This window comes from Lathamus discolor, chromosome 3, assembly GCF_037157495.1.
Source record: "Lathamus discolor isolate bLatDis1 chromosome 3, bLatDis1.hap1, whole genome shotgun sequence".
Taxonomy (NCBI): domain Eukaryota; kingdom Metazoa; phylum Chordata; class Aves; order Psittaciformes; family Psittacidae; genus Lathamus; species Lathamus discolor.
Genome location: NC_088886.1, coordinates 131,399,982 through 131,415,946, shown reverse-complemented (window position 1 = coordinate 131,415,946; position 15,965 = coordinate 131,399,982). Strand labels below are relative to the sequence as shown.

The following is a 15,965-nucleotide window of genomic DNA, read 5'->3' as shown; positions in this document are numbered from 1 at the left end:
CATTGCTGTGCTCCAGTGGGTAATGCTGCTGTGCTGCAGACCAGGACATGCTACTCCTGCCACCCTGGACTTGTCCCAGTGCAGAGCAGGGCGCCTCTGCGCTCGTGTCCCTTAGGAGCCATGAACAGCCTCCTAGCCACGGGTGCCAGACCCTTGAGGCAGCTGCTGCGGTCGAAGCCATCTCACACCTGGCTCTCCGTTCCCCACGCCTGGGAGATACGCTCCTCCCTTCGCCCGCTGCGGTGGCGGGTGTGAGGCCGGGCTGGGGCCACCGCCACCACGTTGCTGTCACTGCCCCCCCGCGGCCGAGGGCGGCCGAGCCCGGCCTCAGGGCGGCACCACGGCGCCCCCTGCCGCCCTGCCCGTGCGCACGCCGTGCCTGGCGGGTCACGTGACGGAGCTCAGCTGACGGGCGGGCGGATGGCGCCGGTGGGCGCGAGAGGGGAAGTGCGGCCCGCCGCCATGGTTAGTGCTGGGGCGGGTTTGCTGTGGCCGGGTATGGCGGCGGCACCGGGCCCCTGGCTCACCGGGCTCCTGGCCTTCTTCCCTTCTTACGCAGATGAACGGGGCCCCGCGGGACGCGGCGGAGCCGGCGCCGGTGTGGGAGCGGCCCTGGTCACTGGAGGAGATCCGTAAGGGCAGCCAGAGCTGGTCTTTGGCCTCGGATGCCGGGGTAAGCGGTGCGGCCGGGACGGAACGTGGAACCGGAGGGGTGCTGAGCGGGTCTTGGGAGGGGTAAGGAGGGGCCGGGTGCTGCTCACCCCGGGCCCGGGCGGTGGCCTGCTGTTGCTTAAAACCTCAGATCCGGGAGATAAAAATGAAATGAGGAGTTGGCCTGAAAGGAGAAGCAGAATGAAGTGGAAATAAAGTAGGAGAAGGCTTGGTCCGGGGTGCTTTCGTCTAAACTGTGTTTATTTTGATGCGCTGTAGAAGTGCGTGATAACTCTGCATGTCATAAACGGTGCCAAGCGAAAAAGGAGAGCTGGATGCTGACTATTGCTTTCTCCTGTTGTAAACAGCTTCTGCATTTCCTGCAAGAGTTCTCACAGCAAACAATTTCCAGGACTCATGAAATCAAAAAGCAAGTAGATGGATTGATTAGTGAAACAAAAGCCACAGACTGTCGCCTTCATAATGTCTTCAATGACTTTCTTATGTTGTCCAATACACAGTTCATAGAGAACGTGAGTATGTTCTTGCACACCATCAAGCTTGTACTCCATCAAGCTTGTACTCCAAACATTAGTGTTGTCCTTTACTATAACATGGAGAAGTCATTTGACTTTTTTGCAAGTCTGATGTTAATTTAGAGATTAATTAGCTTTTAATTGTGTTCTGTTAAAGGATGTCCTAATTCTTTTGTGAGTAATGCACTATCTGATATCAGTGTATTCCTTTTTGCCTCTTCTGAGTTATGTTCCTTCCTTGTTTATAAGTGTCATGGAAGTCAGAGTTTTGTTTTTAGTACTGTGAATGAGTTGGGATCTCTGGGATGGCTTGGTCTAGCTTTACAGGCAGCATGAGTGTAGCGTCTGTCTGCACTTAGCTGCCTAAATAAGACAAATGTTATGCGGTGCTGTAAATTTGGCCAGAGGTGTTATTTTATGCTAAAAGCAGTTGGTATTAAAGGTGTTGGACTGCAGGCAGTTGTCTGTTACATTTTTAGCTGATAAGCATATTTCTTGGTTAATGTTCTCACTTTATGAATATTGCTGTTTTGGAAAGGTGAAAGCTAGACTGGAAAGCCTGCTTACAGCACTGTATCACTAGGAGCACGTGTATAATTAAGATGTAGAGCTTTAATAGTCTTTTACATTTGTGGAGAGGTTTTTAGCACTGTAAGTTTTAGTAAGTATTTTGTTTTGATCAGCATTGTTCTCAGGCCACATGTGTCTCATCTGAAACCATAATACTGTTATTAGAAAGATATTGGCAGAGGATAAAGATGATGGAAATCTGGATTTCTGGTTTGGGGTTTTTTGGTGGTGGTTAGATTTTTTTCCAGAGCTGCAGTGTGTTTTCTGGCCTACCTTTGCTGTTCAGCCTAATAATTCTGATGAGAACAGTTTGTACCGAACATCTTAAATCTTCGGTGCTTGAAGCTGTTTGTTCCCAAATTTAAGTGTACAGAAATAGGTCCTCATTTCTAGTTCTTAATTAGTTAATGTGGGAGATCTGTCTCTTCCCAGGAGATAGCTGCCCTTGTGTTTGAGAGACTTAGATTTAGGTTTGCAGGTTCAAGGAAGATTTTTTTTTGCTTGTTTTTGTTTTTTTTATTCCCCCATGTTTTCTTGTAGCTGGTCCTAGAAAAGAGTGTTTAAAGAGCTGGATGGGAGGGATCATCAGAACAAACTGAAGACTGAGGGAGGAAGTAAACCTTCTCTGTAAGTACAGGAGAAGGGTAAGGGCTAAGAAGGAAAGCTACTAAATGACAGAAAACAAAGGGAAAAGAGCTCACAACTAAACTTAGGTTTGACTTCGGAGGTTTCTAGAATAGCTTTATGTTAGTGGAGTTAAAACATGCTTTTATAAAACATATTCAAGTCAATCTGTGAACAGGGTTAAATGGTCATTTTGTCTTCTGCTGCTGCAGGGACATTTCCAGTTTTGAATTGCCTCAATTGGGTTGAGAGACTGCCTGATGATGACTTCAGTGTGTGAAGGAGGCTATGAAATGCTTTGCATTATCCATGGTTTCCTTTTTTTTAAATGTGCAATGAATTAATGTGCAATTAATAGCATATTAGCAGTGCGTTTCATTTTCGTGGTGGTGCCTATGGTTTAGCCCTTGCAGCATATATTGTTCTTACTTGAATTAATTTTGCTTGACTTTTTAGAGAGTATATGATGAAGAAGTGGAAGAACCTATTCCCAAAGCTGATGCTGGAGACAAAACAGAGCAGGTAATTAATTTTAGCTGCCCTGAATGCTGTCAGTGTGTTTGCAGATGTTGTCTGCTTTCTTAGTTTCGAACTTATTTTGCCAACATTTACACCTTACAAATCGAACTGTTACCTTTCTCCATGAAGTATCTCTGTTGAAGTCTATGTCATTCAAACATAAAATTTGCTAGAACATTGAAGGCTACTACAGTATATGGTGATCTGGTAGGGCCTTCCCAAGCTTAATACTCTGTCCAGTAGTCAAGACTTATGTGTTGATTTTCAAATGACTATGCATTTTTTTTCAGCAAGAGGACTTTGGCCTTCATACTGGATTCAGAGGTAGGAGACTGGGGAAGAAGAATCCTAGTACTATTCCCAGGGATAAAAACTCAAGAGAGCTTTTTAATGTATCTTACAGTCTAGGTGTGTAATACCATAAATATTCCCTTGATGGGCTGGAAGCATGAATAATACAGTACTGTGCTGGTGTGGATGTTTAGAACATCTCTGTTTCTGAGAGTGATAAAGATTAATTAAGTCAAACAAAAAAAAAAAGATTCTGAAGGTTTTTCTCTTGCACATAGTGAAAAAGCTTTTATTGTACTACTTTGAAGTTAAAATTTTGTATGCATGCTGCAGTGAGATTGAGTCTTGAGTCAAATGCAATGAGAATGTGTTGTTCCTATTACTAAAGGAAAAGACACGGGAACAGAAAGAAGCTGATCTGATCCCCAAAATCCAAGAAGCAGTGAATTACGGGTTACAAGTTCTGGACAGTGCATTTGAACAGCTAGACATCAAAGCAGGCAACTCTGACTCAGAAGAGGAAGAAAGTAATGAAAGGGTGGAACTGATACTTGAGCCAAAGGTACAGAGACCTGTTCTTGCTGGGAGCATTGGGTTTGTGTTTTGCTGTGTTGCTCTTTGCATTTGTTAGCAGTATCACTGTAACATTGATTGTGCATTGGTGTAAAATCAATATTTGTTACCTAAAAAGAGGATTGGATGACTACATCTGAAGGAGAAGTGCTCCTTGCTGAGCTATTCCTTGTGTAGCCTACTTGTCTTTCAGTTCGGTTAGCATTAAGGTATGGCACCCTAAAGGGAACTAGTTTAATGATGGTGAACTTAGAAAGGGAAGCCTCAATTCTGGGTGGAGTGGAGCCTTGAAATTTCATGCTCTTTAGATACAAACCATATCTTCATAGGTGGTTTTTACTCTCCTGGTAGTTAAGAATGCTAGGTGCTGGATTCGAGATAAGACTGATGCTTGCAAGTCTTTGCAAGGATATTCCTATGTTAGATGACACCTAGAAACAAGTTGTGATCACACAAATAGACCCCTTCTTTGACAGTCTTAGAAAAGAATAAACTTCAGGTGGCCCATCTGTTTGCAGGCATACTTGAAGCATGTGTCTGGTGAGACCCTTTTTAGACAAGTTTGTATCTTCCTTGAGTTAAAAAAAAGGGGTGTAAGACTTTTGGCTTTGTCAACAATGCAGAGTTATCCCTAGATATCAAAAAGACCTGATGTATTCTCTTTCCAGGATCTCTATATTGACAGGCCTTTACCATACTTGATTGGTTCTCAGCAGTTTATGGAACAAGATGATGTTGGCCTTGGAGATCTCTCTAGTGAAGGTGTGTGCTTACATGACCCATTATTCCTAAGCAAGTAACTAGTTCTTAATCTGTGACTTAGGTCTGTTTTAATTCACAGCTTTGGTTACACTGCATAGTGTTCTTGCATGTCTAGATGCACACTGTAATTAATTGGGGGGAGGGGGGGATGTGCAATTTGCTGAAAAATGCTGTAACAACCACTTTTCTGGGACACAAAGCAGTAACTTCTTAGTAATTTCTGCTGTGTATTAGAAACACAAAACTCTAAAATTTCAGCAGCCTTCAAAGCTCTTCCAAACCACTCTGTTTTCCACCTGATTTTTAGTGCTTTTCACAAAGCTTTTAAAGATGTTGTTGATACTGTGACCACGTATCTCTGTGCGTGGATGTCATGTCTGATCTTAACTTTTTTTTTCTTTTTAATTTAAAATAGAAGGATCAGTAGATAGTGATCGTGGAAGTGTAGTTGACAGTGAAGACAAGGACGAAGAGGTGAGTGACAAGTGACAGAGTACCAGCCTCTTTGCACAAGCATTCATGAGTCCTTGATTGTGTGTGAGGCCATTTGCTATTTTGTTTTTTTCATGTGAGATCTCAAGCTAATATTGCACAATGTCTGTTCTCTGTATCTGTTGTGGCAAATGTGCTTTTCATTTTTCTTATGCAGTGGTTTCCTCTTCAGCTTTTCAGAAGAACAATAAAGTGGTACTGGCTCTAGCTGCTATTGTAGTAGAATACTTAAAACTGAAGTGTTTCATTGCAGTCTAATTTCAGTGTGAAGCAAGTCAGATTCTTAGCAAGAATTGTATTTGTGGAGAACAAATCTGTTGTAAATTACATGCCAAAGAATGGGATAGACACTTAACAGGAGCAAGTTTAAAGATTAAGTAGGTGTCAGTAGTGCATCTCTAGGCTTTGCCTCAAATCTGTTCCATTGAACTATCAATTTCTGTAATGTTTCACTTGCCTGGGCTGGGCTGTCTCTGCTTTGTAACTGTGCTAGGGAAGCACTCCCTTTTTTTGGAGTTTACTTTTGGTGTCTTTGTCAGTTAAAGTTAAATCCCCTTCAAGTTACTCAAATACACTGTCAGCTGGAGCTTCTTGTCTTGGCTAGATTAATAACACTCTAGTGAGCTCCATTTGTGAAGATGGTCAGCAGTGGGGAAACAATTCTTTGGTCAGGTCATGGTGGGAGATCTGGATGTCCAAACTTAAGTAAGGCCAGAGTTTCTGAGCCCTCTCCCTTAGCCACTGAACCAAGTAATGTGTATTACCTGTCTTTGGATCTCTTGTGTTCCAGGAATCAGATGATGAGTTTGGAAACCTTAGCGAAGATGACCAAAAGACGGTACGATTACATACACCCTGGTACATGCCTGAAAGATTTTCCACTAGTGACACAGTGAGGGTGCAAGAAAGAAATAAAAGGCTCTACACAGTGCTTAAAAACTTTTACTGGGCCTGGTTTGTATGACTTTGTATGGGAAGGTTGTCCTGACCAGATGGCATTGAGTTGTGAAATTGAACCTGGATTTGGCTTAAAAACATGTTTGCAAGCCATCATTAGATGCAAAGTGTATGTGGGATGGCATTTTCTGCTGTGTGTTTTCCTCAGGAATTACTTTGGAGTTATGAGAGTTCAAAGAATCTAGTCCAGGAAAACTATGATCTGGTGGGATTATTTGGTCTATAATTAAAAATCTAAACTTGCTATGCAGGAAGTAAGGAACAGTTCAGTTTGGGTATGATGGGAAATCGAAGATGTGAACAGTATTAAATGTTTGAAAAGTATGTCCATTTGGATAACAAATGAAACGGGAAAAGAAATGTTTAGGTTGAAAAATTCAAGCCTGACTTTAGTCATAGGTAGTAGAAGAAGGAATCTTACCTGTGTTTAGATGTGCTATTGGGAAAGACTTTTATGTGGGTATCCTCAGTCTGAAATTTAGTGCAATAAGAACAGTGTTTCAAATAGCAACCCTTTTTTAATGTAATCTTTGTAACATTAATAAAACAGTGTTACAAAGCACTCAACTATATTGACCGTCATGGGGTAACTTTGTATTCCTAGTGTATTTTAGGATGAGGAAGTATCTTTGGGGTGTGGGGGCCTTACCCATGCCAGCCCTCAGCTCACAATTCGCTTCATCTTTTCAACCTCTTATTCACATGACTGAATCTAAGATGTGGATTCTGCTATCATTCTGTGCCTGTCATTCTGCTATCCACCTTAGGAATAGCTCAAGATGATGCAATTTTTTTACCGTATTCACAAAGTCCCTGTGTTAAGGCTAATACTATGTCTTTAAAGAGCAGCTCGTAAACTAAGGGCACCAGCACAGCCAAAGCAGTTCGGGCTTGTGTATAATAGTGGTACACTCCTTGTGAGGAGGGTCTCGGTGTCTTCAGTTGCATTTCTGGTAGAGAAATGTTCAGTGACACAGCAAAGGGGTGTACTAGAGAATGCAACAACTTGCCTGAAGCTAGTGGCACTCATTCCTTACCTCTCAAAAGCAGTGAAGTTCCCCAAACTGGCTGAATGTTCCTTTCCTTTCAGGAAATTTGCTTTGAATATTTTATCTATGCAGATGTAGTTTTGTGCTTATTTTGTGTGCCATATTCAGGAGAATACAACAGGGTATTACTGTTTTTTAGAGGACAGTACAGCTGAGTGATGAAGATGATTATGATGGCTGTGATCTCTTTGACTCTGAAAAAGAAGATGATGAGGATGGAGACTTAGATGAAAGCACAAGGCCTGTACGTAATCGTTGCCTCGCTGGAAGGAGAGGTTTGACTTTCCTCATGAAAAAAATGTGTTCTTAGAGGTTTTAGAATGGTAGCTTTCAGTTATCTGGATGGGATCCTGTAAGAGGGCCTGTAAAAATCCTGAATTATCTTCAACATGATTGTTCAGGCTTCACCCTTTTAAACTAGGGGACTCCTGCACCCTAAACTGGCATCAAAGCTGTCTTGAAAGGTTATTGAGAAATTACTTGTTGCATCTGTGTGTGTTAAGGTCTTCTTGCTTGTCCTGCTCCCAAAACAAGGTGGCGTTAAAAATCATATGATCATAAGGGACTAGAAACAGCACTTTTTTCTCTTGATACATGCATGATCTCCTAATTGGTTTCTTAATAGAAAGTTGTATTGCCTCTTCTGAGGGTTTCAGTCAAAATCTAGACAGGATATTGTACAACTGAGGCTGTAGAATACAGTATTTGTAATTGCAACTTCTACACTGGATTGTGTATAAGGAGTATGCTGTTATTTGTTCCTGCTTCTCAGAAAAAGAAGAGGCCGACATCATTTGCAGATGAGCTGGCAGCCCGCATCAAACGAGAAATACCAGTCAAACTGGATGAAGAACGTTCATGTAAGCTAACTTTAGTTTTGATGAGTTCTTGTGAGATAGCAGGGGACTCAAGAGTCAGACAGGAGATCCTGTGTAACAATACGTGAAGTTAGACTATCTATTATTTGAATATGTATTAGGTGAAAGCCTAACTAGAGTAAATAAAGACACTTGTGCATTCTGAGAACTTTTTTGTCCATAACTTTAAGGATTCAGTTGGAATTCACTGAGTGTTATAGTGGAAAACACATTGCTTTTAGGTGAGACAGGTCACTCCCCAAGCACAGAGGAAGGTTTTCTCGCCAATCTGACTCTCTACACGTGAAACTGCATCTTTGACCACATGTACTTCCACTTGTTTCAGGCATGTGGAAGCCACTGGTCATTGTAGTCTTTCTGTGAGCTCTGCACTGGAAAACCCCTCCAGCCATAGACTGGTGCTTTCCTGTGGTGTGGGTTGTTTTTTTTTTTTAACTTTTGGTAGATTAAATATACTACATTTCGAGGAACTTTTCCTTGCTACTGTTTTCTATGACATTTTGGACTAAAAACTGCATTTTTGTGTCACTTTCAAAGGGAAAGACCTCTCTCAAGTAGTTATTCTTGTAGCAAAGCAGCAGTTGAAAATAGCAGACTGAAATTGAGTTGGCAAGAAAATAAAACTCTGGCTTTGCTTTTAGTAGCTGAATCAAGGTATAATATGTCTAGAGCCATCTGAGATGCTCAAGTGCTGCATGCTCTTTGTGGGATCTCTACCATTTAGAATGCTGAGTTGCTTTCTGGCATCTCAGGTGACACTAGTCTGTGTGTGGGCAACTGTGTTTAACCCACAGTGCCTGACAGAATGCTTACAATTGTAAGTGCTGATTTTAGAACCTGTACTTCATAGAATTGTTTCAGTGGGCTGATGTAATGAAAAAGCATAGGTCAGCTTGGTTAGATTTGGGGTTTTTAAGGTTCTTTTTACCATAGATTAATCACAGGCTACAAATAAAGGTGGACTGTTTTGCTTTGAAATTTTCTCCTTTAAAGCCCTGTCATCAGAGACTAAAACAAGGAAAACCCTGAAAGACAAGAAAGAAGTTAGAGTTCCGTCAGATGGTAAGTTATCCTCGTGGTTTTGAATTGTGGGCTGGATTGTGAGATATCACTTAGGAAATTGTGGCATCTGCTTTAGAAACTGGGTAGGATATTTGATTGTCCTTCAAGGTGAGTGTGTAAACAAATCTAGATTGTGATGTGCGTATAAAACAATGCTAGAAGCAAGGTTAGAGTTCCTCCTTAAATGTGGTCTTGTGGAAAGACAACACACAACCCAATCTGTCTACAGCAACTTCTCTGTACATTTAATGTTTCTGGGATGAATGGAATGGGATGGAATCAAATCAGGTTTTATTTTGGTTGTCTCTTTAATTCCATTTCCTGAAACTTGGTCAGTCCCACCACAGCTATTGGCTTTTGTGCTTTCTAGATGAAGATGACATCTTCAAGCCTCCTAAACTGACTGATGAAGACTTCACACCATTTGGGTCTAGGGGTGGCCTCTTCAGTGGTGGAACAGGTCTCTTTGATGATGAAGAGGTGAGAATGCTGAAGAGAATAGAAATAGAGTGTGTCCCCCTTTAAAAAACAAAAAAAAGATCGACACAACTTACTGCTTCTGGAAGGCAGGGAGGGAAAACAGCATCTTATTGCTTGGTAGTATTCAAATGTGGAGGAACAGTGTAGCTTTCAAGTGGAGAAACAGAACTACATGAATGAGGTACTTGCGTTTGTCTTGACACAAAGCCCTCTCTTCTGCAGTGGTGCTTATGAGAGATGCAGGTGTGGTTCCAGCATTATATTAGAGAGGTTCTAATTCCAGCAGAGCTTACCCAGTGCCTCACTTTTATCTCTGGAAGTAAACCAAATGGCATACAGTTTGTTTATTTTGAAACATCAAATTTCTATTAAAATGCCTGTGTGAATACTGAATTTTGTCATTCTCTCTTTCTCCCTGGGTGTAGGAGAAGGTTGAGAGGGAAGAGAATGTGATACCCTTCACAATTTATCTTTCACATGCCATACCTGTTTTCTCTGTCTCTGTGTTAAAAGTTCCCTACTGCAATTATGCTATGTTCTTTCATCTAATTAATGCATTGGCAGGAAAAGTTCACCTTAAGATTGCTCTTCTGCTAGGTATCTAGAGCTAAATTCATAAAGGAATGGCACAAAGTGCATTTTTACTTCTGTTTTAACATTGTGCACATAAAAGGGGATAGAAGCCCTATGTCGGGGATACTAAAGAATCTGATAGTACAGCTGCGTAAAAGAGATGATTGCCTTTGATTTTAATCATGCGGCTGATATCAGTAACAGTCAAGGTTAGTCCAGAATAATAGCTAAACTGCTGCCTTTGTTGGATGTGATGTTTCTTTTTGCAACTACAGTGAGTCAGGTGTTCCTTGGAGCTAAGAGGCCTGTTAAACTGAAATTTGCAAGAAGGCCTTTGGAAGGAGGCTTTGTGCCAGTGCAAATTCAGATGAAGCTATCATTAAAGCCTCTTGGTTACTTATTGCCAAGAGGACTTTTCTTACGCTGTAGACACAGGGCAGCCAAGCAGATTTCTCTGATTTTGCCTGCCTGCATATGTTTGTTCTTGGTTTTCTGTTGCCTGGCAGTTACTCATCTAGGAAGGGTAACTTATCTTCGCCTACTTTGTGCAGTGGAGGAGGCCTGTAGCAGAATGCAGCAACGGAAGGTCAACAGGCAAATACTAACTGACAAATGTGTAGTTAATCACTGACGTCCCTGCTACAGTGCTGTGCTTTCCTGCTCTTTCCCAAGTATTGCTGCCTTCTTTCCATAAAGCTTTATGCAAAGACCATGCATTTTGAGTCTCCAGGTAGGCAGCTTCTAAAATCCTACTTCCCATAAGAGTGAGTCTTTCAAAAAATTGAAGTGGTCAGTACAGTACTTACAGATTTGGAGGTTTCCTGGGATTCTCAGGGAGGACTGGCAGAGGGCAATTGTAATCTGAACACAAGGACTCTTGTGGGACTGTCCAGCACTGCTTTTGAGCTGTAATGTATATCTTTACACCATACTGGTGTCTTAGCTTACTGCATAAGCTTCAACAAGAAAGCATGGAAGGATGTAATCGGAACCTAAACAGCTGTATATTGGTGTAAGCCCTTGAAGATGTGCAAATAAAAGGTCATTCCTTCTCTGCAGTAAACAGCCTGATAATCAGTCTAAATTAAATTTGAGAAAACAGAAAGCTACTCTTCTGAATATGTGCACTCAAGTTAATGCTAGAGTACCCAGATTTAAGTACATATGTGCAGGCATCCTTTTGAGAAGGGAGTGGTGGTTACCTCCTCTGTCTTGGGTTAGAAGTGGATCTTCAACATGAAAAAATTAGCAGCTGTCTTTTCCTACAAAACAGAAATTCAGCACTTCCCCCCCCTTTACATTTTCATCTACAGAGTGATCTTTTTGCTGAAGCACCAAAAGAAGAATCAAAAGAGAGAGAGGAGCGAGTCCCAGTAAGTGATGGTAAGAACTAACTGTTGCCTCTTCTAGTCCTATAGACTGTTTTGTTTCCAAACTAGAAAGTCTAGCAGAGAAGGAGTAGCAATTGTTGGCATATCTCTTCTTCCCAGTCTTAAGAGAGAGCAGTTGTGTTTTCCTTGAATTTTAAATGTGTTTATTCATTATGATCTCTTGCACACACCTACTATCTGGAGCTGAAAGGATATCCTTACTGATGTTGGCAGAGCTCTGTGTGTACACTGGGTGTCTGCTGCTGAAGAGTACATAGCAGGATCCAGTTGTGGGTTGGAGTGGAGTAAAGATTCTTCTTGCAGACTAATGCGTGTCTGATTTCTCATTAGCTGCATATCTAGACCCTTAAGGAGTCTGAGTACCCGTTCTGTACTGCAGCAGTTTTTATTGAAGCATTGTATTTGAATTTTTAGATCAAGGTTGTGAGACTAAGCCATTTTGCATGTACTGTATTGAAGTGGTTTTGAATGTGTGAACGTGAACTCTTAAATAATGCTACATGTTAAATAATGCATATCATGTTTATAAGCTTCAGTTTAGTAGAGCTGTCTTGTGAAGTTTTAATAGGGGAAAATAGAGTGATACATATATATATATATATACATATATATATATATATATATATATATGCAAGGAAACCAGAGTTCAAGGAGAATGTCTAAAGAGTTCAGAGCTGTTGAGAAAAAAAGAATGGAGCTCAGAAGTCTTCTTGGATTCCTATTTCTGTGTTAGAGTTCTGAAGGCTTTGACAGCATAAACCAAGTGCATCCAATTTGTATTGTACTTCCTATGATTTCAGCATCCTCTACAAAGTCCTTAAAGAAAGTTCCTGCAGGTGCAGTATCTCTGTTCCCAGGTATGATTCGTTCAATAGCAAATTGCTTCATGCACAAAGTGCTCTTTTCTCTAAAACCTACTGGGGAGGTTTTAAAGAAAACTGTCCAAACACAGCAGCACTATATTGCTTGATCATACGCTTAGTGACAAATACAGGTGCTTCTACCATGTTAAGCCTAAACTGCAGCATGCCTTACAGATAGTCAAGATTCTGTAGGAGCTCTGAAGATAGAGGTCATTGATGGCAGGTGTTAGCAGCTGTCAATTTCCAGTGTTGTGCTATGGACTTTTAAGGGTGTGTGTTATTTTAACTGATACTATAGGGCTTAAGTCTGCAGTGCATATCGGACTTCAAGCTGAGCAATGAAAAGAACCATGTCACCATTCTGTTTGAATTAACTAGCCTTGATTTCTGTCTCTCTGTAGAGTCTTCACCTGACTGAGTTACCTTAATTCTAAGTTTTACTCTTTATTAAGAAAGGCCTATTTTAAGACTATGGCTTCAGTTAACTGAGCCCTCAGTCAGCATGGTTTTTAGAGGATGTAGACAAATACAGCCTTTTGCTTCAGGATCAAAGATATACATCAGCAATTGTCATTCTACATAATTGTAAGACTTGGCAGCAAAATTTAAAAGGGCAGATGGAGGTTTCCTGTATCCTTCGCTCTTTCTTGGAGGTACTGTTACATAAGCAGTGAATTACCCCCTGTTCTAACAGTGTCCTGTTTTAGTTATCAGGAATTAAGTTATATCTGGTATTTATTCAAAGTCTTCAGTTGCTTCCTCTCAGTAACTCATAGGCAGGCTAAATTACCAGAGAAAAACTAAGATTGAGACTTCCTCGCTATTCAGAATCGCTTGATGAACACATTCGCAGGGAATAGTTTGTTTAGGAACTTGAGAATTTTTAATAATTAGTCGAACTTCACGGCTCTGTTCCTGCCAATCCTGTGGCAGTTTCTAATTGTGTGATAAACTTTATCTGTAATAGACTGCTGCAGTGCTGGTTAAAATTCATGCAGTCTGCTGACTTTTTAACCAAATACCTGTTGTTCTACTTCCTGCCAGATTTTTTTTTTCCTTTTTCTTTCTTCTGGGGGGTTTGTTTTGTTTGTTTGTTTGTTTTCCCTCCCACCATTTTCAAGCATCTGCAGGTAAGAAACAAAAAGACGGGCTTAGAACCAGGCTGCCAGTTTTTACCAAAACTACTAGAAGTCTTTGCAGACCGTCTATTGGCATACATGTGTCACTGAGGCTGCACACTTGCACTCCAGATGTAGAAGAAACAGTTGTTACCAGCTTACTTTATTTGATCACTGCCATACCTGAAGCACGCAGGAATCTCAGGACCGAACTTAGCCTCACACTGCAGTACTGCTGGTGGTCTTACTTACCAAGTGCAGCTCCTTGGGAGAACTCATTCGCCTGTCCTTTCCTCTCCAAGCACCTTACCAATTTGTCCACCAGTGCGTGCTTTACTAGTTAGTAATGTAGGATGATGGTTTGGGAAGTCCATAGGGGCAACAGTGGGGACTGTGGGGTCTTCTGGCTTTAATGTGGAAGCTGGTTGCTGTTCCTAGGGAAATGAGAAGGTTTGAGGAAGTCATTGCAGTGAGAGTGAGGGGCTATCTGTCTGTGACTTGGCTTCATCAAGTTTCTAGCTAATGCTTTTGATGCAGCATTGTTGCAGAAGCTCATTAAAAGTTGCTGTGATGGAAACTCTGCCTGGCTCCACTTACTATGGCACAAGTTCAGCTTTTTGGTAACTGGTAATGATGTTTGTGTGGGTTGCTTTTCTTTTCCTCATCTGACCTGCAGGAGGAAGTGATGTGTTTAGTTCCACTGTAATTGTGGAAAAAGCAAAGAATTCTGCAGCACAGAGCACAGAGAAAATTCCAAAACAGCCTGGGAAAGTTGTTCTGTTTGATGATGATGATGACGACTTCTTTGTGGGAACAACTAAAAAGCCTCCAGATTCAGGTACATCAATACATGTGAAGTGGAAGATTAAACATTAAAGGTTATCAAAAGACAAACTGATAGGAATCAATGAGTTACAAAATTCAAACCTGCGTCACTGCTATGTCTGCTTGGGTTTGGTTTTGTTTTGTTTGGGTTGGGTTGTTTGGTTTTGGTTGTTTGGTTTTAAAGTTTTGTTGTTGTTCTTAGTTGGGGGTTTTATTTGCTGTTACTGGTGTTTCTTTTCCATAGAGTGGTGTTGGACTGGTTTATTTGTATGTGCTCTCCACTGACTTTCATCTCTTAAGATGCTCCCTCTATTGTCAGGGCAGTATCTAGACTTGAATCAGGGAAATGGTACCGAATTACTGTCACAGCCTTGAGCTCCTGTGCCCAACACTCCCTATTGTCAGGCTCTAGGCCTTTAATGGTGCCAAGCTAACACTGCCTTTAGAGGTGCCAACTGACTCTACTTTGTTGACTGCACTGTTACCAGTACTTTCATGTAAGTGGTGTTTCACTTTGAGAGCTTGTCTAGCTTTCTCTTTTAAAGTATCCTGATGTTGGTCATCTTTAAAAAAGGTAGCATGGTATCTTTGGAGACTTCTGTTGTTCCGTAATGGCTTTTCTGTTCTCATCACTCCGTTTGTTTTGTGTCTTAATGCAGTCAAGTCCAAAGCAGACCTATTTGATGATGATGAAGAAGGTGACTTATTCAAGGAAAAATCTGTTATTCCTCGTGTGGTTTCTGGCACAACAAAAGAAACAGAAAGTCATAGGGAAGCTGTCATGGAAAAAAAGGTAATTGCATATAAATGTATGTGTATGGCTGAGGTTTTAGAAAAAAAGTTATTACTGCAGTTGAAGTAGTCTTTCTATGTACAACACTATGGAAATGCCATATTTGTGAAAAAGGACTGGGTTCATAGGGTCTTCCATGAGCTAGGTTCTTCAGTGGTCTTTAAACGCATTTTTCCTCTCAAACTTTGGTTTTATTTGAGGTTTTTCTCATGTGGGCAGTGATTGGAAGAATCTTATTGAGGCAGGGGTTGAAATGAAAGCAAAGTGAGAAGCTGTTGATAATAAAAAATGTTTATGAAGTTCATGCTGAAATGAAACCAGCCTGATTTAAGAACCTTTGGTGTCACAGTTCTGTGCTGTGAAAACTGTGTCAGCACTTATACCAGCTGCCAATAGCAATTTAACTGGTAACCCATTGCTTGTATATATTGTGGGAGAGGAAGGTGGATGTCACAGTTCTACCTAAGCATATACAGTACTTGGAGTGTTTAAAAAGCTATTTTTCAGCTGAAAACTCTTAAATCTGTAGAAAGATCTGAATGCTGTCCTGAAGACACATGTATAGAATTATGAGAGCCTCCTTAATGCACTCTCCACTTGCAATTTCAGAGCACTGTCCTGAGAAAAGCAGTAATGCTTTTCAGTTCTGTAGCAGAGATTGCATGTACTCACTTTATACAAATTTGCTGTCCAAGGAGTATTTGAACATAATGAGCTATAGTGACTCTTCTCCCCTCTGCACTGAGAAACATACAGTGCTGGGGATGTCTAATGCAAATTGCTGTAGAACTTTCACCATATTGGCTTGCAAGGAGCAGCTGAGTACAAGGACCAAAGCCAGCTTCTTATTTTGGTGCAGTGCAAGAGTATCTATGGTCAATGGAGCAAGAGTGGTGGTGCGAGGTCATCCAAAACCATTGCTCTGATCTCATAGCAACTTGGCTTTCCAAGAGGAGAG

General features: G+C 41.2%; 1 protein-coding gene across 4 annotated transcripts in view; it reads left to right on the top strand.

Annotated features, from left to right (window-relative positions):
* Window positions 1–361: 361 nt before the first annotated feature.
* LOC136010509 (WASH complex subunit 2A-like) overlaps window positions 362–15,965 on the top strand; it is a 38,448-nt gene continuing 22,844 nt past the window's right edge. For 3 of the 4 annotated variants that reach the window (XM_065671822.1, XM_065671820.1, XM_065671818.1), the window contains exons 1-16: window positions 362–465; window positions 560–673; window positions 1,020–1,184; window positions 2,838–2,903; window positions 3,580–3,753; window positions 4,433–4,526; window positions 4,942–5,000; window positions 5,809–5,856; window positions 7,164–7,268; window positions 7,797–7,884; window positions 8,896–8,964; window positions 9,335–9,444; window positions 11,331–11,400; window positions 12,209–12,265; window positions 14,066–14,227; window positions 14,874–15,007. In XM_065671822.1, coding sequence (XP_065527894.1) covers window positions 421–465; window positions 560–673; window positions 1,020–1,184; window positions 2,838–2,903; window positions 3,580–3,753; window positions 4,433–4,526; window positions 4,942–5,000; window positions 5,809–5,856; window positions 7,164–7,268; window positions 7,797–7,884; window positions 8,896–8,964; window positions 9,335–9,444; window positions 11,331–11,400; window positions 12,209–12,265; window positions 14,066–14,227; window positions 14,874–15,007 — 1,560 coding nt within the window. In that variant the 5' untranslated portion in view covers window positions 362–420. The remainder of the gene's footprint in view (window positions 466–559; window positions 674–1,019; window positions 1,185–2,837; window positions 2,904–3,579; window positions 3,754–4,432; window positions 4,527–4,941; window positions 5,001–5,808; window positions 5,857–7,163; window positions 7,269–7,796; window positions 7,885–8,895; window positions 8,965–9,334; window positions 9,445–11,330; window positions 11,401–12,208; window positions 12,266–14,065; window positions 14,228–14,873; window positions 15,008–15,965) is intronic. The other variant, XM_065671819.1, reaches the window with a different exon arrangement.